Raw genomic sequence first — 23,920 nt, 5'->3', positions numbered from 1 at the left:
GAGAGAATCTGCTTGCACATTATTTCTTGTTTGTTATCTTAAGTAACGTTGTTGTATTGATATTGAAGAAAGGGGCGGGGTTTCCACTATCTTGTTACTCTATAGATATTTGCCTAATGGTGCTCGTACAGTGCAATCGTTTGCTTTGTCTCATATTTGTATAGAATTATCAGTTTAGTCACATTCACGGTGTGGTAGCTGTACTACTTTGAAACCTGATTTAGCTTGCAAGCTTCTGTGTCTCTCTGTGTGTCTGTCTTCCACCAGTGCTTTCCGGAGTCTACAGAATCGACTTTGGCCTTTTGATGGTTGGCGCAGCCTTTCTTTAGTTGAATGTAAATGGAAAAAGTGAAACTAAGCTGCCACCGCTTTTAAACTTTTAAAACATTCGGAAATGTGTGTTCTCTACCAATAATGCTCCTCCTCTGCACAAAAGAAAATAGATATTCAGCTTGACCCTTAAAAGGTAGTTGTCAGCAGTATATTTACTCTTAACATTGTTAATCGCTTTCCAGTGTAGTAGGAAAGTCACAGACCGAATGGGCATTCGAATGTCATTCAAAACGAATGCAGAATGAAGGTGCCGTGGGGCTTGTTTGTTGCATGAATCTCGTATTTGTAAGATAGAACTAGAGGTTTGTGAGATTTGATTTTGCAAGGTGCCAGAACTTATTATGAAAAGAATCCGAATTTGGTGTCGGGTGCCTTTTCGTACCTGAACTCTTTTTTGTAGTTGATCTTCCGTATAGCTCATTCCTGTCGCCTTAACCCTAGCCCTCCCCGTTGATTATTTCAAGTGTAGCTTAACCCCTCACGGCGAAGGACGGAGTCATAATGTATGCAAGGGGTTTGGTCATTTAAATCGGATCATGGTTTCCATCTTCATGATTTAGGTATGCATCATAGAGAATGGTAATGTGATTTGAATGGTCTTGGGTCGGGGTGTTCAGACCACCTGATCTATGCAGTAGTTTAGATGATTTTGAATAGGACGAGTTGTGCTGGTGGCAAGTAGGTCAGTTTAGTAATGAGATTGAGAAGGTCGAAAGCAGTAATATTAAATGGTTCTCAGTGAATTTTATTCTTTACCTTTCTGGGTCTAGACAGAATATAAATTCATTCTCTCTCTCTCTCTCTCTCTCTCTCTCTCTCTCTCTCTCTCTCTCTCTCTCTCTCTCATCAATCAATAAATTTTCGAAGAGCTTGGAGAAACGAGGATAGCCCATTTCAGACCGAAAATGTAACATTACCTGTTTTACTGGTTTTCTTGATAAGAAGAAAGAGGGGTGAAGGAGGCGCTTTACCCTGTTTGTTCTGCGCGTTTTGGGCAGGAAAGGGGTTTTGGGGTCTGGTAAGGGATAGGGTCCACCGTGGATATGCGCTAGGTGCTAGGGGGTAGGACCTTGGGGATAGGGGAAGTTACTAGTTTGGTGAAGGGGTTTGGGGGGCTTCGGGATGGGAGAGTTGCCTCTCTCTCTCTCTCTCTCTCTCTCTCTCTCTCTCTCCTACTGTGTGTGTCCCTCGACCCCTCCTGGTCCTTCCTTCCTTCCTAACCTTAAAGAGCAGCTACTGTACTGAACGATGGAGCCACATGGCCAAACTTCAAGGTTGTATCCCTGCATGGAAAGATGTAACGTGTACGATTCGGTCCCATAATCGTAATCATCTCTTGTCTAAATAGATTAATGGTGAAGATGATCGCTTACATTGCCACGTTTCTGGCAATAACTTGATTTAATTGCGTGTGTTGACCTCATGGAATCCCTTGTCTTCGTTAAGTTATTAATAGATCGGAGAAACTGTTGAATCCCTTTGGGTATTTCATAAACAGTGACGTGTCAATGACAAGTATGATTGCATTTGCATCGGGCTTCGTGCAACTGGATGCTTTATATATTGGCCAGGGAATGTCATGTGGGTAAGTGGCTCGGTTGATTGGCAGCATTCTGTAGAGCATTCTGATGAATATCGGGGGAATCCTGTGCCTTAGAACCAAGATTCTGCAGACGTTAGCATATCTACATAAAATGGAAATGGCCCGTACATGGTCCATAGTCGTCGATGTTGTTATAGTTTGCTGTGGTTATGTTTTTGCGTAGATGTGAAAGTGCTGAAAGCAGAAGAATTAGAGAATTAGTGGCGCTTCGAATTTTGTTGTCGTTTTATTGTTGGTACAATCGTGAGTAGGTAACCTTTAATATCGCCCCCAAAACCCAAGTATAACTCCCGTGAAATTTATGATTGGAACTTTGTTGTATTTTTACAAGAAACGTGTTCCCTGTGTATTTCGGTGTTATCTTTTGTCAGGTTTATCATAAAAGTAATGCATTCAAGATCGTATGTGAATGATTTCATCATTAAAACTGTACGTTATTCCTAAAAATGAATAGGTTCATATATTTTGACATATTATTTCATTGTGGTATACAAAAGAACGAATTGATAGCCACTTTTTAGAAGAAAAAGAATGCAGCACTGATGGAAATCCTCGGGCGGGCAAACTATGCTAACTGTCAACAAAGGAAAGGACGCGCTGATAAGATGTTTTGAAGACTTCATTCTCTCTGGTCCTACCACATGCGGATCCTACCTTTTGAAGGAAGTGTCACCTGTGGAAGATATACGATAACTGCGAAAACTCAACCCTTGTTTTGTCTTGAAACTCGTTTTTTAAATGAAATAATAGGTGTGCAAGGTATTATTATCTCTCTCTCTCTCTCTCTCTCTCTCTCTCTCTCTCTCTCTCTCTCTCTCTCTCTCTCTCTCTCTCTCTCTCTGGTTCTGAGTTATATAAAGCTAGAAATAAATTAAGTCTGCCAAACTTTTTTTTTTTTTACCGTAGGACCACCAAGACCTGTTTACAATTTAAATTGGACGGAATTTGAAAGGGTCGCAGTCATTCTGTTGCGTTCTATTTCCAGGGTGAAGAAATGGAATTTGGTTCTGTTTATGTAGATGAACATGCTAATGTAATTTATCACTACCTGCAATCGTAAGTAACCAAACCCTCTGCTTAGCATAATAGCCAAGACCCTCGGCGAGACAGGGAGAGTAGACTATCCAATGTAGGAACGCCAGTGCCGCAGGATGGAAAGCGAATGAAGGGATTACCATTGCTCGTGTCTTAGAAATTGCTTAGTACTGGCAGTGTTTACGTCTTCTTCCTTAGTTTTTCTCTGAATCTTTTGATCTGTGGATTTGTCTCCAGGTAAGCCTTAACGGAAAATTGGAAGACTTTTCTGATAGAGAGAGGAGAGGGCGATCATTCTTCTGGTGAAAAACGAGTAGGAGCAAAGACAATTTGCTTTCTAGATTGCAAGAGGAGTGGAAGGAGGTTTTGACAGAATTTTTGAGAGGGATTAGTCGAGAACGGAGGATGTTCTCGTTGTAAGTGACCCTTGACAAAACAAGTTTTAACCTTACAGAGCCAGGGCTTGTGAGACGCTGAGTAACTTGTGAAAAGGGTCGCAGTCTGCAGTGTCCTCATCACAGCTAAGGCAGTTTCAAACGAGAAAGGATTAAAGTAGCATAGCTAACTTCCGTCCAAAATTTTCTACAGTTTTGACATTATTCGATCTTGATACATTTGCGCTACAACTAGGAAAGTATTCGATCGCCTTGGTTATGCAGTCTCTGCCAGATTACGAAATCGCATGAAAGTTGCTCTTGGTATTCAAATGATCGTGCAGACAGCCTAGCGTAAGTGAAATTTCTCTCTCTCTCTCTCTCTCTCTCTCTCCCCTTGTGTGTGCGTGGAAAGTAATAGATTGCGAGATTAGGATGTTGATTATCGCGATGCGTCTGGGAGAAGTCTGTTATTGATGTTGTTAGGGGTGTGCTGGGTGATGAGAAGGCAGGTGTCCACGGTCTGGCTAATGAGGTTCAGGATTGACATCAGGTCTACAGAGACCGTGAGACCTAGTATCGGTGTAGGTGACAAACACCATCGTTATTTATTGTCCTTTTGCACCTACGAAGGGCATTCAACCATATACTTTGTTGTTACACGTTGAATAGATTATGTAAGCTGTCCCCCTGTGAGAGAGACATTTTATTGAAATTAAAACGTAGTTGTAGCCTGTGATGATGTCTGATAAAATCTGTTCCCTTTCAAGAAGAAACTGAAAGTTTTTGTTGAGTCTATCAACAGAAACATGTTTTGCTGATATTCTGCGATAAGGTTCTATTTAAAGTCCATTTTCTCTCTGGATGATTTTGACTTCTTTGGTTATGAAGCTTTTGTGGTTAGCCAGTCGTTTGAATGATTTCCCTCTATTCTGGTCGTGGTTGCTAGTTTTTCCTTCTCGACACGGAGAAATGATTATAATTGAATATTAAAAAAAAAAAAATGCGGTTTTCATGGGATTGTACTCTCTCTCTCTCTCTCTCTCCTCTCTCTCTCTCTCTCTCTCTCTCTCTCTCTCTCTCCTGCCTTTTTCATAGCTTTATTGATAATGATAGTAGCGATTATAATGATTTTCATATGAATAAGAGTTCTAAAGAGGGAAGATAGCTGGTATGGAGCATCAGCAGGCCAAAAGCTGGGAAATCCCTTACGCCATACCCAGATGTTGAAGATTTGGCATTATGGCTCCACATAAATGCAGAGGTTAATTTTGTCATGGAGATATATATATATATATATATATATATATATATATATATATATATATATATATATATATACACATATGCATACATACATACATACACACACAGTTTGTTAATCTGGGCTCCCAGATTAACAAACTGTAGTTCCGCCCTCTCTCTTTTTGTATATAAAGGCCTGCCAAGTTGCCAACTTCTATCATATTCAGTGAGAACTTGAAAACGTAAAATAAACTACGAAAGTACTTGTTCCAAATTCCCTAGTTTCACTCCCTTTCTACCGTGAATTTAAGGCTTCGACGCGATATCGGTATTGTATGATTTTTATAGAATTGAACATTGTTTCCTTTAAAGCGTGTTCGTGGTGTGATGCTATTGATTAGACTTATCTTCATTGGGAAAAAGTTCCTGTGTAAATTATATTCCTCTCATCCTCTTCCCCTGCTAGTGACTGACACCACATATATTAGAGTGGTTGAACGTGTGTTATTTCGTTCCCAATCGGCTCAAGTCAGCATTGCGTTTCTGGGGATTGGCCACCGCTATCCGGTGTTGTGGTCCTCGGAGAGAGAGAGAGAGAGAGAGAGAGAGAGAGAGAGAGAGAGAGAGAGAGAGAGAGAGAGGATGTCAGTTAGTGTAATTGAAAACGAAATGATTATAACGGGTAACAAAAATGAAAAAGGTATTCGTAGTTCTATTGATAGCTCTTAATAAAAGGAAACACACACACACGTTTATATATCATACACACAGATATCAACCAAAAAGAAACTTCTTCGAAGTCAGGATGTGAAAGTAGGTCCATAACTGTCCTGACCTAGGCTTTAAATTTCTATATATGATTAAAGTTTTGAAAAATCCAAGGTCTAAGAAAGATATGTCAGAGAGAGAGAGAGAGAGAGAGAGAGAGAGAGAGAGAGAGAGAGAGAGATTGCAGAGAGAGATGGGTGTTCCTTAACCAAAAGGGATGGGTACGGGTTTGTTTCTTCGTGTAATCAGACAGAATTACAATTTCACATTAAAACTGACACGATAGTAGTAGCTGTTAAAAAGGGGGGGAGGGGGAGAGGATTAGAAGAAAGGAGGCGTGGCGAGTGGATATTGAGGAACTCCGAACACCCTTTTTCTTTCTTCTTTTCTTATTTAAATCATTTCTTTTACATTGAGACTCTCTCTCTCTCTCTCTCTCTCTCTCTCTCTCTCTCTCTCTCTCTCTCTCTCTCTCTCCGAGGACCACAACAACCGCCGTTAGCGGTGGCTAATCCCCAGAAACGCAATGCTGACTTGAGCCGATTGGGAACGAAATAAAACATATATATGTATATATATACTATGTGCATGCATACATACCTTTTTAATATATATATATATATATATATATATATATTATATATATATATATATATATATATGTCGTATGTATGTATATATACATACATATATTTATATATATTATATGTGTGTATATACATATATATGTATATAGGCAATATGCATACATATGTGGCTTTTTACACCCCACTGAAAAGGCTGGTACCTCAAGGATACAGCCGTCTTGTTTCTCAGCAAGTCTACAAGCCTGTCTGTCTCGACCCCAACACAAGTTGACACCCACTCACAGCTGGTTGGATTGGTGGGAAGTAGCCGAGGGTGAACGATGGCTAGCACACGTGAACGATTGATATGAAGAATGCCAATGAATGCTAGCGCACTTGTACCCTTTGCGATTTGAAGATAGCATTTCAGCCATCTCTTCCCAAAAGCTGATTGTGGAGGAAAAGATGAGAATCGTTCCCTCGCTTTTCCATTGATTTATCCTCTACGACTTGATGTCTGAGATACATAATCATTCAACTACTGGAGATTAGTTGAAAATGTGCCAGTGCCATTCAGTCCTTAGTTGAATTGGTCACGTGATCCTTTAGGGCATAATAGAATTGAAAATGGAGAATGCCTATTTTACATCACAAATGTTATTTATAGTAAATATCGACTGTCGTGGAGCTTCAAATTATGAAAGTGGTTGAGTGTAGACTTATTCAAGTTGGGACCTTTTATCCGACCCAACGGACGTCTGTGCCGTCTAATAATAGCGTTTAAATGTAGAAGTATCCCAAAGGGGGGAAATTTTAAACAAAAACCTTCTTAATTGGTTGTGGCCGTAAAGGAACTCGAGATATACCAGGTTAATGGGTTTTCGCTCGAGGAAATTATATCCTTTTTGGTTTTGTTGTGTCCAGAGTTGGAGTGGCAACTGTTTTGCTTCTCTTTTGATAAGCTTTTCTTCAAGGTTTTCTTCCACCACTCTCTGTTTGGGGTTATTTTCTTCATATGTTACTTTTCATTTATCAGAAATCCTTTGATATCGTTTTTGTGTAATATGTATTGTAACCAAGTTGGACACATTTATATCAATATTTCTTTATTTACAGTTTAATTTTCTCTCTCTCTCTCTCTCTCTCTCTCTCTCTCTCTCTCTCTCTCTCTCTCTCTCTCTCTCTCTCTCTCTCTGCGTTTCCGAGCTGAACTAGGTATATTTTATATATGTATATTGATTTATTTATATGTATGTATACACACACAAACTTGTGTAAATCAGCATTGCACCAGTGGATGAAGAAAGGAGTTACTAAGACTTTCGACTTTCATCATTAGGTCATCATGGTGCTGAACTGGTTTAAGACTAAATCGTACATAGTGAGCAATATGAGGCTACAGTTAGCTGTAAAACTGATTTACTTTTTAAGTAGAATTCTTAGAACTGGTCAATGTTGTGCAGATGACTTAAAGATAGAATTCCAGTCTTTTGGTTTTTAGTTATATATATATATCTATATATATATATAATATATATATATATATATATAGATATATATATATATATATATATTATATATATGATAGATAGCATGTACTTGATTTTTCGTATTTATTTTTCCGACTAATTTGAACGATGTAGGTTTATTCTGAAAAATCTTTCATTAATATTGTGATTAATTTCAATTCTCTAACGCCCTAATTAAAAGTTGGTCATAGCCATTAAAAGAAGTGTAAGATGAATATTGATGATTTAAGTTACTAATAGCATACTCTATAGTTCGCATCTATGTTTAACTTCGCGTTTATTGATGATCTTTTTGTATAGGTTGTCAGTTCATCTTGAGCAATCGTTCTTACGGAACAGAACAATACAGCGATCGCTTTGATTTGTACCTTGTATCATCTAGACATTGGAAAAATGTTAAGTGACATTGCAGATGAAATGTAGGAATAAGTGAATTAGGACAGAATAAATCCATAGCAGCTAGGGAACCCAAATCCAAGAAGGTTGTGGTATAGAGGATGTGGCTCTGTCCTGGAGCAAAAAAAGAAAGAAAAAAAAAATCATAACGTTTTACGAACATTGATAGTCGATGCTCTTGAGTTGGACAATAATCTTTGCGAAAGGAAGAATAGTTTACATTATTAGTTTTTGCAATAGCCCATGTGTAATGAAACTTATTTTAATTATATAAATATATACATATATATATTTATATATTATATACTATTTACTCATACATATACTTGGGCATTATGTTTAAATGTATTCATATTTTTTGCTAAGAGGCTCTGATTCTCGTTACTAATTAGCATATTTACCAGTAGAAATGGTAACTTGTATTTCTAAATTTGTGTGCACATTCCTCTCACGGAACTAGACAGTATCAAATTAAATTTTCCTCTTTCCCTGGAAGAGGCGTTATGATCCCTTTGTGAAGGATTTTCCGCGTCGATAGGAAAAACACATCTATTTTGCATTTAGATTGTTTTTCCTCACAATCTCTGTAGGCTGTGGGGAGTCGGGTTGGGTCGAGGAGAAGCCAACAGCTAAAAATGTTTAACTTACACGGTGCCAAATGGGATTTAACAGCGAATTTCTTTTCAGAGATAGGACGGTTATGTACTAAAATGACCCTTATGTTAGTTGCATAAATGATCAATTTTTGTTTTCTCATACGATCTGACATCTATGCAGTGGACACTCACTCTCTCTCTCTCTCTCTCTCTCTCTCTCTCTCTCTCTCTCTGTATATATATATATATATATATGTGTATATATATATACATATATATATATATATATATATATATATATATATATATATATATATATATATATATATATATATTTACGTATCGGTAGCCTTATGCCCAAAACGTAAGGGAAACATGAGGGAAAATGGAGCACTTATGACTTAACTGGATAACTGTAAAAGGAAAGGTCAAGGTCGCCATTGGAAACTCGGTGATTACTCTTATTTACATTTATTTACAAGCAACATTGAATGGCCTGAGATAAAGGCAAGGCATATAGCCACGTGGGGAGAGGCCGTGTACTGTCTGGAACACTCTAATCATTCCCAAAATCAACATCTACTGCAATGCTGGTTTCCTAAATGATAATATCTAGCGGTATGAAAGCGCTTGCGAGTAGACAGAGAGCACGGACTCAGCACGGTCAATCTGGAAATGAGTTCCCAAATTACCCACAACATAAAATAAAGACTTCTTGCATAATATCTCAGCTAATCACTATGGAGGGTGTTTATCTTTAATCACACACAAGGGGAGGAACTCTAGTGCTTAAATGAAATGCTCAATGAAGACTTTGTTTATCTGGGACGATCACAAAAGGTAGCATGCGGCCGATAGGCAGAAAGGGAACAAAGGGAGGTTCGTTTGATATGTAGGAATTTGAATTGGAAAATGTGGAAGAGTTTATTTGACTGAGGAAAAGAACTTGCAATATGACTGTAACTCAAGACATACCTTGGTGCCTTATGGAGGAGAGGTTGGTGTCGGCTTTGTCCGAGTTCGGACGTCTGTCCGAGGTCAAGGACTGGGCTGAACTGAGAACGTCGTCGGCGTGAATCCTGGGTGTGGGGGCAGCTTTTCCCCCTTATTGGCAGGTCATCCTGGTCATCCTATTCACAGGACAAGGGATCTTTAGAGTAGGCCTAAGAAGTACCTAACTATACTCTGTATTTTTTCATCTGTCCATCCGCCTGTGGTGTTTTTGTATGGTAACACTGCGTCCCGGGCTTTAGATAGTTACGCTATGTGTAAGTTTTAGGTAAATAAAAAGATATCTGGGCGTACATTTGCAATTGAAAAGTGTTTTAATAATTTACTGTATGCGAATTACACCGTTAATATTCGAAATAGGATATTATTATAATCGTTGAGTGTGAGCTGAATGTAACTATCTAAAGCCCGGGATGCAGTGTTACCATACAAAAACACCACAGGCGGATGGACAGATGGAAAAAAACAGAGTATTATATAGCTACACACTTCCCTGGGGATACGTCCCTAATGTTTGATGAGTTTTTATTCCCCCCGCTAATCAGACTGGCGATGGACTAGGTCTGGCCTGCTTTGAGTTTCCCGCCTAAAGTCAGCTGACATTAAGAGTAAAAAATGGCTGCTCTTCTAGCAAATATTTCATCTATATGAAACTGGGGAGACGAGGCGATCAATAAACGTACAAATATATATATCTGTATGTGACCTCCCGACCTTTTTGTTTTCTCTTAGGACTTGTACACACCATTTATATAGATCCTAGCTTCTGTGTATCTTTAGTTGCTGTGAACATGTCTTGGTAATAAATAAGAAAGTACTTAGCATCTTCAGTGTTTCAGTATTCCTTCCAGGCTGTAACTTTGTTCGTATAATCATTATGTATTTTATTTCTTTGTGATTTAAAATCAAACATATACGTACGTATATATAATAAATCTTAATACATATATATATTATATATATATATGATATATATATATATATATATATATATATATATCGTTAGTATATATATATATATCTATACCTATATATATATATAAAGCGAAGACCACAGGAAAATGATAGGCAAATTCCAAGCTGAAATACAGTTGGAAAGAAAGTTATCGGAAGTTATCAGAAAAATTATCAGAATACCATTTGGTATTTTTGATCTTTTTGTTTACCTGATAACTTTCTTCCAACTGTATTTCATTCGCTCCTTGATAGTAAAGACGAAAGCGCGTGGATTTTTGCCCCTCTTTTTCCTGTGGTATTCGCTATTTAATGATTTTTGAGCATATATATATATATATATATATATATATATATATATATATATATATATATATATATATACATATTTACATACAAGTAGATATATTTTGTTTACGTTTCACGTTACTAGATACTTTTCAAGGCTGGAAAATTATACATAGACTATAAATACATAAAAATCTCCGTGTTTAAACACGGAGATTTTTATGTATATAGTCTATGTATAATTTTCCAGGGCAGGAGCAGGCGCTCAGGCAGTAGGCAATTTAGAGTTTATGGAATTGCATTCTGTTTATATCCGTTTTATTAAAAGGCCTACGTTACTTATCGCTTGATACATTTTCTAGGCTGAAAAGTTATTAAAATAAATAATGCTTGTATACATAATGTAAGGATCATATACAAACAATTACTTATAAACACCATATTTCCATCTAAAACAGAACCAAGAGAAAACATTCAAACAGAATAAGACCGTGGGCACAAGACACATTGGTAGCACAAAGCAAACCGAGAGGGAGGACGAAAAATTGGAATAAGATACACACACACACACACAAGGACAAAAAAAACAAATTATGCTATAAACAACTGAGTTTAATCAGAGAGTCAGTTACAGAACGGGAAGCCGCCTACCAAATCCCGATCAATCTAATATAAGGAATCATAATAATCATTGTAAATCATGTAACACTCATATACACGCTAAAGAGAAGTAAATGGGAAGAGTACGAGGTACCGAGGAAACTAACTACCCTCGAATCCATAATGATTAAACTGACTGTTCCTACTCTCAACCACCAGACATCATCAACACAGCTGTTTATTGCATAATTTGTTTTTTGACCTTGTGTTTGTCTTTTAACATTTTCCGTCCTCCCTGTCAGTTTGCTTTGTGCTACCAATGTGGGTAGGAGTCCTGTGCCCCTGTCTTTTGCTGCTTGAATTTTCTCGCTTTGTTCTATATAAGATGTAAATATGGTGTTAATAAGTAATTTTGTATATAATCCTTACATTATGTATACAAGCATTATTTATTTAAATTTTTTTCAGGCTGGGTAATTTATCAAGCGATACGAAACGTCGGCCTTTTAATATAACGGATGTAAACAGAATGCCTTTCCATGATTCCAAACTATCTATCTATCTATCTATCTATATATATATATATTATATATATATATATATAATATAGATTATTATGTATGTATATATAGTATGGTTTGTATATATATAATTTTTTTTTTATTATCCGGCCATCCTCCAGTCATCTTCCGTATCCTTTTTCTATAAGGCATCCTCTTCCTTTCGACCAACTCACTGTCATCCACTCCTGGAACATTCAGCTCCTTTTCTGGAACTGTTTCCTACTTCTGCCTGCTGCTGAGGCCCCTCCTCCTCCTCCTCCATGTCGTCCTCCATCATAGTACTTCTCTCCTGAGTTGCCAAGAGAAGCCTCGTCCGTTCTTGCTCCCTTTTTCTTTTTGAACCCTGTCACAAAAGTTGCTTCCTCTGAAGTCTCTGGTACAGAGATTAATCGAAATCTTATTTACAGATATTGTCCGTTTGGGACCGTAATCTCTCTCTCTCTCTCTCTCTCTCTCTCAGTATTGATGTTTGTTTCAGGATAACATTTTAAGAATTAAATGTCTGGTTTGCTTTGGATATTTTTCTCAACGTTGTAAGTTACTAATCTTGAGTTACAGCCAGGTACTTGACACCCTGTTCGAGAGAGAGAGAGAGAGAGAGAGAGAGAGAGAGAGAGATTAACTGACTGTGTATCAGGGAACCTTTCACCGAAGGAAGTTACGTCGAATACACCGGAAATAGAGTTGTGATGGGAAGTAAAGTGGAGCGACATGTTTGCTGAACAGCGCTGGGAGGGAGGCGCCTTAGTTCATTTACTTTCTTGATATAAACAAATGGAAGTCGCAGCAGCGTCATCCCACGTGAATGACGCCGCCCCACCTCTCGCCTCTTCCGCACCGCACAGACGCTATCATTCATTTGGTTAAAGGTTTTTCCATTTTATACTCTCTTCTTCACCTTCGTCAGGAATGATGCTTCCTGCTACGGGAAATAACGGTGTGCTGAATGGAGAGTGAATGAATAGAACATGGACACGGAGGGGAGTAATGCTCCCCCCCCATCCCCACACACACACCCGCCATGGAAATCGATGTCCCCCGATTGTTTACGGAACAGCAGTTCTCCCTCCCCGCCCACTCTCCCTCCCTCCCTCCATTTTTAAGTTTGTTGTGTGTTTTCACTCTATTTACTGAAATTAAAACATGACGCTGGAACTAATCACGGGCTAATACTCTTCTGTCGTGTTGCCGTTTGAAAACGCTCGCTGCTCTTCTTCCTCATTGCAACACATTCGGCTTCATATTTCCCGGTTTGATTTTTTCATCTTTAATGTTCTGTCGTTGATTAGTCTAATCAATATTTTTGTCACAGAGTGAGAAGAAAGTTTGTATATGGAAACTTAGTTTTAGATCTTGTTGAGTGATTGATGGAATCATTGTTTGAGCGCGTCGGTTCGTGAAGTAGGGGAGAGTGTGGGTAGGGGCGCTGTAAAAGTCAGCATAATTTTGTTATTGAGTACTAGATTTTGTAACTGTATTCATTGCGTTAAATTGGTTAACGATAGTTTCCCCCTGAGAGGGGGGAAGAGTGGAAGGAAAAAGTTTGTATTTTTGTATTTACTTGTTAAAACTTGTATTCTTTCCGCTTCCCAGTGTATTTGGTTCATTGAATGAATTGTGTGATCGACTGTCAGTGAACGTCTTTATATGCTTCTGCTAACTGACAAAGAAACCTTTTAAATGTCCCGAACTCTTTCTTTCTGCAACTTGTGTTCCCGTCATGAGAGAGCTTTCTTTTCCTTTGTAGGTGGGGGTGGTGATGGTCGAGAACACAGCGGTGGAGGTGGTGGGTCAGGGGGCAGCGCGCCCTCGGCGAACGGCCACTCTGCCCAGCAGCCGCAGCAGCAGCAGCAACAACAACAACAACAGCAGCAGCCGCAGCAGGCAAAGCAAGAGAACTCCGCTGCCAGCAAAAGAACGCCGGCACAGAAGGGTGAGTCTGGATCTGGATTGCCAACAGACATTTCTCCTGTCATGTTTTCTTTGGTATCGGGACACACTCCTTTAATAAAGAAGATGATTTGAGTTTCACAGCTTTTGGTTTGTTTCACTGCATTTGGTCTTCTTGGCAGCTCTTGCTTAAACATCTTCAAACACACCGCCGGATGGTTATACTTTAATTGTTATGAAAATGTAACTCTGAACCATCGTCTCATTTTTTATGTCACGATGAATTTCTCGAAAGAGAAATCTTTTCTTATTTACAATTGCATTTCATGCAAATAGAGGATTCGCAACAAAGAGCTTGTCATAGATTGAATCCTTGCTTAAAAGTATTGCGTCCACCATGCATACCAATGAGGAAGGGTTCAGGAGATAACTGGTGTGTTGTGATTGGTGTTTTGACAGAACTGTCTTGGGGTGTGTAAAGCAGCACTGTACATAGAGAACTGTTATTTAGATTTTGTTTATAATTATTAACTATGGTCATCTGTTACTGGGGATAATCTTTCCACATAATTCACTACGGCACATAATAAGCCATTATTTATTTCCACCTTACATTGCAGTGCATGTTCATATTGAAATTCTGATTGAAGTAGTTTACCATTTGTCTGCTGTGTTATTTCGAATTGAAACTTTTTTTTCTAGTAAAATTATTGAATTGCAATATCTGCCCTTTTTAGTGCAAATTATTCTGATTGCAATAGCATGACACTTCATTGTTGTTATGGTTCTAGTTGCAGTTACAAGTAATTTTGAGTTGATAGTTGTAATATATCTGAATTATTTTGCCACGTGATTTACCCTAATTGCGTAATTGTCTTATTGCATTTACAGACCAGTTTATCAGTGAATATTTGACTGTAATCATAGAAAAATCTTGTTCATTATTTCTGCTGCAGGCACACATAATTTCACATGCGAAAGAGTGTCTTTACAGTTTAGAGCATTTTTTCTTGTGAAGATAGTTAAGAAAATTGTGGAAACAATTCAAATATTTTGCTGCATATATTTTTTGCAGTTATCAAGCAATTTTGTCTAGTAGTTGTCATTTTTACTGTAAAGCATTTTTTTCCATGTACATTGTTCGTGTTGCAGAGCATTTTGTCAAGTAAAAACCTCTTGAAGGGCTTGCTTGTTGCATGTTTTGACTGACGTTAACACTTCATATTGGTTGCCTTTAGGTCTCTGTGGCGTGGCTGCTCTGGTGGCCATTGTAGCAATACCCCAGCATTTGCACTTGCTGTGCATCCAAAAGACTAGGGTGTGACACTTGCTGAGCTTGACCTAATTGTTGAAGCATTTTTTTATTCCAGATACAGGACCTGTTCTCAGTGAAGCCTCTCTCTCTCTCTCTCTCTCTCTCTCTCTCTCTCTCTCTCTCTCTCTCTCTCTCTCTCTCTCTCCCTCGTCTCTCGTCCGTCTCTCGTCGTCTCTCTCTCTCTCTCTCTCTCTCTCTCTCTCTCTCTCTCTACATCTTACAGTCATGGTGATTTACATTAATAGTTACATGACTGATGAATTCCAGGATGTTCAGGTCTGAAGTTATCTGTGTGTATACATTTACTGTACTGTATAGTTATGAATGTTCATTGCTTATAAATAATAAGTTATATGTCAAGTGGTTGAATTACTCTTATGAACAATGAATAAACATTAATGAAATGACAAGAGCAGAAGTGCCTCCAGAGGCACTCACTCATCTAGGTGACTTATTTTTATCCAAGGGGGATATTATGATGCCATAACAGTAATAGTAGCAGCCACGCCATTGTGTTGAAGCCTCAGGGGGAGGCCAGCAATTACTACTCTTGATGTAGGTCTTCTTTCTTATTCATTTTCTAGGTGCAGTATTCCAGGGCTAATTCAGACATTTTCTCTCAAATAAATTTCTCTCTCTCTCTCTCTCTCTCTCTCTCTCTCTCTCTCTCTCTCTCTCTCTCTCTCTCTCTCTCTCTCTCTCTCTCTCTCTCTCTCTCTCTCTCTCTCTCTCTCTCTCTCTCTCTCTTGCCATGACCTTATTTTTGATCTTACATCCTATGATGATTTGTAGAATTAGTCTTTTTTTATTCTCCCCTCTTACAGAATGTAATGATTTGAACTTTAATGGAAAACATGTTGGCCTTTCAAGTCTTTTATTTCACTTTTAAAAACTCTTGACTATCATAGATTTATGTAGCTTTGTACCTGTTATTTAATGGACTTTTTTGGTGGGAAGAGGAGGATAATAGATGTTGAAGTCAAAATAACCTTAGAGGACTAGAGTTTGTTACCCGTCTTTAATATTTTTTATAAAAAAAAAAATCCTGATACCATAGAATCCCAACTCATTTGAATTCTAAGAATGACCATTATTAGAAAATGGTAATCAAACCATTATTAGAAAATTAATAATCAGACACAGGTTATGGACATTTCTTTAATTAGTGCCCAGAATTAAATAGTCTACCAGGAAAACATGTATGTTTTATATAAGTAACTTGCCAAGTAATTACTTGGCTAACGATTATGCTTGCACAGCATCCTAAATTCAAAAATTCGTGGACAAGTGACTGTTGTAAAGTGGAGGTGACATGTCCCATCCAATTTAACTGGAGCTTGCGAGCAACAGAAGCCAGTGGCATCGTTCTAAATTATGCTGCTCCTGTGTTCATGATTCGCTAGTTTGCTGAAGTCGGTGATGTACCCTCTTTAGTTTGCAACTCTTGCTTTTTTGGTTCGCTTTGCACCTTTAGCTTCTTTCTTTTTATCAATTAGTTTGCTAGTATGTCAGATTCTAGCGCATCCAGTCTTCGCTATTGTAGCGAGAGCTGCAAAACTAGATTAACCAAACCCTGTTATGCTACCACATCTCCTTTGCCGACCAAGCGGCATAAGAACACCTCTGACGATGGACTTCCTTTGTGCAGCTATGAGCTAGATCCCTCAGTTTTTGTCCCTCTTCAGTTGCCTACACATCCATGGGATTCGCCTGTACCCTTTTATCCCAAGGATTCTAAGTGCCACAAGCACTGTTCTAGACACCTGTCGCCTGAGCTGCCTTGTCACGAGGCTCCCGCACCTGAGAGTCCAGTCCCGGATGCATTCCCATCCCGGGCTCCCATGGCCCCACCACTGGCTCTCGCACACCCAGCTCTTGCTGCCGCGCTTCCTGCTACCGTGCTTCCTGCTATTGCTCCCATTCATCATGCAACTGTAAGCACTAAGGACTCGCAACACCTGGCACCATCTTCTTCTAGACTACTCAATCTCTATTCAATCTCGCTCCGTTCAAAATTCAACTCATAAAGATCTTGAATTATATCAGGAAAGCCCCTCCCACCAAGACTGTTCATGGCTTATCTCCTGTGTCTTCGGAAGATGAAGAGGATGCAGAACCAGACTCTGTGCAACTTTCAGCTTAAAAGTTTCTTCTTCGTTTTCTCCTGGAGAATTCCCCCAGCTTCTTCACGCCCGCTATTCCATCGTCTCCTGTCTCCCCCTTCCTTATGTCTAATGTTCAAGTTGCCAATTAATCTCTCCTTCCCATGATGGTGCTTTCTTCCTCATCTAGGAAAACTTTGAAAGTGATCACAAAATGGCTTTCGATGAAGAGAAAGCAAGGGAAGGCTACATTTGCACACACTCCTCATTTGATCAAGTGAACTTATCAGTCGTACACAACTGGAGAAGTCCCCTCCTTGGGAGCCTCCTCCCAGGGGGACCCATTCTCTAGGCCTCATTGACTCTTCACGTTGCGCAGTTTTTGCATCAGCCAAAGTCTTCTTCTCGTCAGCAGAGCTGGACATCTTCGTCAGGAATCACTTCAAGATTTTTTGTGTTCAGTTCCATAAAAGGATTAGATGATCTTACAGCAGACCTGTTGGGCATACTTTTGTGCACTATTAAAGCCATTCAGGATGGCTCCTCTGAACTTGCGTCTCTGCTTTTGGAGTACTGAAGAAGAGAAACTTTAGTGTTTGTTCGCTTCATGAGGAGTTGAGTCGTCACAGAAATCCACATTGCTTTTCTCGCCTTGAACTCATCACATCTTTTTCCACAGTTGATAGCAGAGCAGATTGCTTCGGATCGATGGAAGAAATGGGCCCAGGATCTGCTGACACAGTCATCACATTACCCCAAGACTTCTTTCGACTGGGCCCTTTTGCCAGAAGTTCATATCTCCGCTTCAGCAGTACCCCTTTAGTGGGAGAGGACTTCATTCTCAGTCTAGGCCTCGCTCCAACCTGCTCTCTCAGTCAAAATCCTCCATGCATCACTTCTCTTCCAAGGTCCAGTCTAAGAAGTGAGCCAGAAGTAATTCGTGCCCCAGTGGGAACCAGACTTCTCTTGTTATGGGAGAAGTGGGATTGCAGGGGAGTAAAGCTATGGATTGTCAGGGTATTAAAGGAGGGTTACTGCATCCTGTTTTCGGAGACCCTCCTTTTAGTCAACTCTCCCATCTCCTTGATGGCATATTCAAGAGGCTCAGAGAGGCATTTGGCTCTTTTGAAGGAAGTACAGTGGTACCTCGAAATACAAAATTAATCCTTTCCGAGGCGGCCTTTGTATCATGAGTTTTTCGTATCTTGAACCACATTTTACATGTAAAATGGCTAATCCGTTCCAAGCCCTCCAAAAACACCCCAGTAAATTTCATAATAAAGCTAAATTGACCTATAAACAATGAAATACTACAACAATTTGGACCATTCAATACCTAACTTAATATGTATAGTAGTATGTACTAATATGTATGTACCTGTAAATAAAGTGTATTAGTGTACATGGTATACAAGAAAAGGGATTTTGACAAAGGAAAAATCTATTTCTGGGGGAAGACCTGTGTTGCCCGGTGAACCCATCCCTCTCTCTTTTCCTGGTCCCCACCCTGTAGCCAGCCCAAGCTTGGGTGCGTAATCCAAGAATGAAGCCATCGGGCGTGAGTTGTAGTAGTAGCGAGCGGAAGGTAGATGATGTAGACCTTGTAACGGCACTTGCCTAGAGAGGGACTCTGAAGGGAATCTTCTAATTGGCAGAAGATCTGTGGTAGTGGCCTCCACTCACCCCTGTGCTTATACCAACGCCCTATGGTGTTCGAGCTGAGGGTAGTAACTTCAGCATTCCTTTTAGCTTTTTTCTCTGGTATATTTAGCATCTATTTATACCTAGAAATGCGTGCTACAGGACCATTTCACCGGGCGACACAGGTCTTCCCCCAGAAATAGATTTTTCCTTTGTCAAAATCCCTTTTCTGGGTTCGACCTGTGTCGGCCGGTGAAATAGTATCAGAGAATGGCCATACAAGCTTGGAAGATACAAAATCATAAGATATAAGGAACAAAACTTAAATGTTCTCTTAAGTTTAATAACCAATGTAAAGAAACAAGAAAACTTAAATGTACTCTTAAAATTAAGTTTTAATAACCAATGTAAAGTAATAAAATACAATGGTAGGACAGGAGGAACAAATAAAACTTAAAAAAAAAAAACAGGTATAAACATTTTTTTAGTGGATTTTTCTTGAGTTTTAATTAACAAAATATCACTTTTAAGCATTTTTACAGGGGTTTCAACTATTCATGGATTCTAGCTATTCTCGGAGGGTCTGGTACGCATTCCCATGAATATGGGGGAACACTGTAGTAGTCTTTGGCACATTTGTAGCATGGACCATAGTCAAAAGCATTTTATGTATGCAACTTACCAAGTGATTACATAGATATATTTTCACTAAGCTGCTGCAGCCAGAATTTGAGATTTGCAGTAGGGCTCTATTGTTTTTGGTTTGGCGATTACCCCGCCATCACTAGAGAAGTGTGGAACCAACCGAGTAAACAAAGAGTTATTTTCTGCCGCTTACAATTGTAACATGCCTTCTCAGCAGCGGTGAATTTTAATCTGGTAGAATCTAAACAATCTCTGTCTCTGGCATTTGGTGAAGTACTCTTACCTTTGGAAGTTGCTTTGGCATTGATTAGCTTATATAGGAATCTAGTATTCAATTTTGTCTTACTTTTGTCAAAGCTAGGCTAGGCTTTGTTTGCACTAGAAACCGAGTAGTACACAAAGCGTAAAGTATTGCAGCAAAGGCTGCAATTCCAGGCTTATCAAAGCTTGTTATGACTCGCATTCAGTTTGTGTTAGTTGTAGGGGCCAGAATTATTCACCGCAGTTAACTTGTAGCGAATGTGAGAGTTGGGAGGATAGGGTGTGGAATACTTACGTGGCTCATATGAAAAGCTTGATAGAGATAAAAAGAGAAAAGCGGCTGTTAGAGCTAGCAGTAGGCAGTCCTTAGCTAGTCAAGCTGATGCTGATTTTTCTCACTCTCCTTCTGTCACACCTGTTCCCTTTTCTCAAGTTTTACAACCCAATCCTAACTCTGGCTCCCTTGCACCCATGGCCGATCCCGTTCCCAGCCTCGAGTTGCAAGTAGACCAGAAAATTTCCTTAGTGTTATAGGCCATGGAACTGTTAGGTGTTAATGTCAACGTTCTCATTGATAAGGTAGGTAAAATCGATGAGTGTTTTTGAAAGTGTCAGTGCAGTGGAGGAGGTGGCTGCTTGTCCCACTGATTCCCCTAGGCAAAGGTCCCTGTCAAACTCTCCTACACCTGGGAAGAGTCATACTGGTAGCCCAAGGGAGGTCGGTGGGGTCTGCCCACTGTTAGTCACCCCCTCGGTCAAGTCTGTTGTAGTATCCCAGGTATTGACAGAGTGCCACTGGAAAGGCATCTCAAAGGATGTGTCTTGTTTTTCTTCTAGTGCATCTAGCTCAGATAAAGCATCCGTTAGGTGCCAGTGGTGCTTTAGGGATGAATCTCATCTTTTGAAAAGAAGAGTGAGGAAGTTTTCACTTTTTCCCATGTCTTCCAAGATGGCTTATGATCTCCCTCCCCAGCAACACCCATCGTGTAGTTTGTGGGAGAGTCCCGACCGTTTTTCCCAGAAAATTCCTGTTGGGAAGTACATCGTACAGTACTCCAGAAAAGCCTCCTTCATCCAGGAGACATTTTTCCTCTAGAAAACCTTTGGAATGTCCTAGTGTAGTGCCAGTGGATGATGCCTCACCAAAGACAGAGTCTGAGCGTCAATTGGCGCTGGGTACCCCTCCTGCTCCTCGCTTTGTTAACCGTACAGTCAGTGTCCGAGTCCATAGAGGCTTAGAATAAAGTGGGACTTCCTGTGTCAGTATCATCTTATTCACTGCCAATCGAAAGTTCTTCTAGGCCTCGGAAGCGTTCAAAGTGCACAATGGTGTCAGAGTGCCCATGGCCTCATATTCCCTCTTCAGTTCAACTGTCTCATGAGCGCCCATTGTCAACAGAGTGACCATCAGTGCCATGAGCTCCCACTGGCGCCCGAGTCTCCATTAGCTACCAGTGGCGCCATCGGTACCTCGGCTCCCTTTGGCGCATCAGCCACCTTCAGTGAGTTGTTCTTTTGCTCCTCAGTTGCCGAGACTTGCAGCTCCTGCAGTACTTTCACTTTCTTCAGGAATGCAAACTTCTGCTGATCCTTTGATGGTGGATATTCAACAGAAACTTGATAGGATTTTGGGTCTTTTTCAGAAACCTCCAGCACTTGCTCAACTACCTTCCAACTTGTCTCCTATCTCCTTGGAAGAAAAAGTAGAGGAGGAAGTAAATAATGATACCTCGACAGCATATTTTTCTTTGCTTCATTATCTGTTGGTAAATTTTCTTGGTTTATTTTCACCATCAGCACTGGCCTCCCCAACTTTTATTCACAAAATGGATAACCAGGTAGAAGGCACCTCCAAGCTTCCCAAGTTGGTCTTTTCAGTATCAGCCAAGAAGGCTTTGAAAGGAATGAACTTGTGACTCTTGGAGAAGAAAGAGGAAGAGAAAGTCGACTTTTGTTTCCCTCCTAAGATGTCTACTAGGAAGCCTTGTTTGTACAAGACAGGGGAAGCTCTGTCCCTGGGAGTGTCTGCCTCCTCCCAGGGGGACCTCTCTGATCTTATTGACTCTTCCAGGAGATCAGCCTTCAACTGAGCCAAAATTATTATTTCATCTTCAGAACTGGACCACCTTCTGAAAAACATAATCCGTGTTTTAGAGGTTATAAGTTTTTTAGATTGGTGTGTAGGAGTTTTGGCTCACAAGGTTAAGGAGTGTGCTTCCATCTTGGAGGACTCGGTATGTGACTTGCTCTGAGTGATTTCTTGCCTTGATAATGTTATTACGGATGGGTATCTTAAATTAGGATCACTATTCACCTTAGGCATCCTCAAGAAGAGGGAGCTTTGGTGCTCCTTTACCACCATAGGAGTAACCCGCTCCCAGAGATCAGCTCCTCTGTTCCCTCCGCTTGATAGTAAGTACCTGTTTCCCCAAGTCCACAATTCTGCAGATTTCTTCTGATCTTCAGGAGAAATCCACTCAAGATCTTTTGGCACGGCATGCTAAAGGCCCTAGGGAGAAGACCGCAAGTCATGTTCATGCTCCTTCTTCGTCTGCCACTCGGTATCGGCCCAAAACTTGAGGGATTGACTGCTTTAATCCTCAAGCAATGAAGAAGTCAGCTACAAATAAATATTCTTTCATGAAATGAGAAGCAAGTCCTCTTTACTCCAGTAGGAGTAAGGCTCGTTCAGTTTCATCGGAGCTTGGAAGTGAGAGGGGCAGAACCATGGGTTGTGAAATTTCTCAGAGAAGGGTACACCATTCCCTTCTTTCGAAACCCCCCCCCTTAGCCAGCACTCCACTATGTTTGACAGCTTACTCTACCACCTCAGAGAAATTTGTAGTTCTTGCCCAAGAAGTGACATCCCTTTTATAAAAGAGGGCTATAGAAGTAGTAGAGGATCGCCACTCAGAAGGTTTTTACAACAGTCTATTTGTGGTCCCCAAGGCCTTGGGGGGCTGGAGGCCAGTTCTGGACGGAGCTCTTTGAACTTGTTCGTGTTAAAGACCAAGTTCAAAATGGAAACGAATCAGACGGTACTATTGTCCTCAATTCGTCAGGGAGACTGGATGCTCCACAGCTCCCCAGGTGTTTACCCAGCTCCTACCCCCATGGCAAAGTGGCTACACCTACTGGATCTTCTAATAAATTTAGAGAAATCTCAAGGGGTCCCTTTTCAAGAAATAGTATATTTGGGGATGAAGATCTACTCTCAAGCGTTTCTGGCTTTTCCCTCCCCCAAAAGGATTGACACCTGCCTTCAGAAAATAAAGACATTTCTCTCCCTTCAGTCTTTCTCAGCAAAGGATTGGATGAGCCTTCTGGGGACTCTCTCATCCATAGAACACTTTGCAACTCTGGGTCGGTTGCACATGAGAAACATGCAATTTTTCCTCAATCACCTAGAATTGGAAGATGCACCCAGATTACTTTGTGTTCCCAGCAACAGCAGAAATAAAGGAGGACCTGGCATGGTGGAATCCAAGAGCAAGACTTTTGGAAGGGAAATCTTTCTTTCCTCTGAGCCCCGACCTAGTGATTTATTCAGACACCTGGGACCTAGGTTGGGGAGCTCTCCTGGGAGACAAGGAAGTCTCAGGAGTTTGGACTGTGGATCAAAAGAGCTGGCACATAAATGTAAAGGAGTTAATAGCCATTGAAAGTCTTTTCTACAGAGGGCAGCAACATAATAATAACAGTCTACTCGGACAACACAGCTCTATCCTATTTAAGAAAACTGGGATACCCATTCGTTCACTCTTTGCAAGACAGCAAGAGCCCTGCTTTTCTGGGCACATCAGAATTGTACATAGATTTTAACGAGGTTTATTCAAGGGAAATTCAATGTATTGGCAGATGAACTGAGCCCCCAGAAGCAAGTTCTCCCCACAGAGTGGATGCTAGATCCTTTAGTGTGTCCCAACCTTTGGAAGTTGTGGGGCAAACCTGTGCTGGACCTTTTTGCCAGAGCCAGGAGTCATCGCCTCCCCCTATACTGCTCACCAGCCCCGGATCCTCTCGCATGCTCAGACAACCCCATTTCAGACTTTTTCACCAAGGACTGTCCACTCTTGCTCTGACCGCATTCAGACTGTCAGGGGACTCTACAGGTGAAAGGCTTTTCAAGACCAGCTGCAAAAGCTATTGCACATTGCAGAAGACTGTTGTCCAGTAATGTATATCAAGCAAAGTGGGCTGTCTTT

General features: G+C 40.2%; 1 protein-coding gene across 17 annotated transcripts in view; it reads left to right on the top strand.

Annotated features, from left to right (window-relative positions):
* The window catches only part of LOC135216899 (serine/arginine repetitive matrix protein 2-like), a 622,749-nt gene that overhangs the window by 436,804 nt on the left and 162,025 nt on the right, over positions 1-23,920 (top strand). For all 17 annotated transcript variants that reach the window (XR_010314960.1, XR_010314975.1, XR_010314977.1 and 14 more), the window contains one exon: positions 13,609-13,794. Coding sequence is in view for 1 of the 17 variants with exons in the window: in XM_064252445.1 (XP_064108515.1) it covers positions 13,609-13,794 (186 nt within the window). In the remaining 16 variants the exon portion in view is untranslated. The remainder of the gene's footprint in view (positions 1-13,608; positions 13,795-23,920) is intronic.

Source organism: Macrobrachium nipponense, chromosome 19 (assembly GCF_015104395.2).
Source record: "Macrobrachium nipponense isolate FS-2020 chromosome 19, ASM1510439v2, whole genome shotgun sequence".
Lineage (NCBI taxonomy): Eukaryota > Metazoa > Arthropoda > Malacostraca > Decapoda > Palaemonidae > Macrobrachium > Macrobrachium nipponense.
Note: the sequence above shows the minus strand (reverse complement) of the source record. Positions and strands in the feature narration are given on the sequence as shown.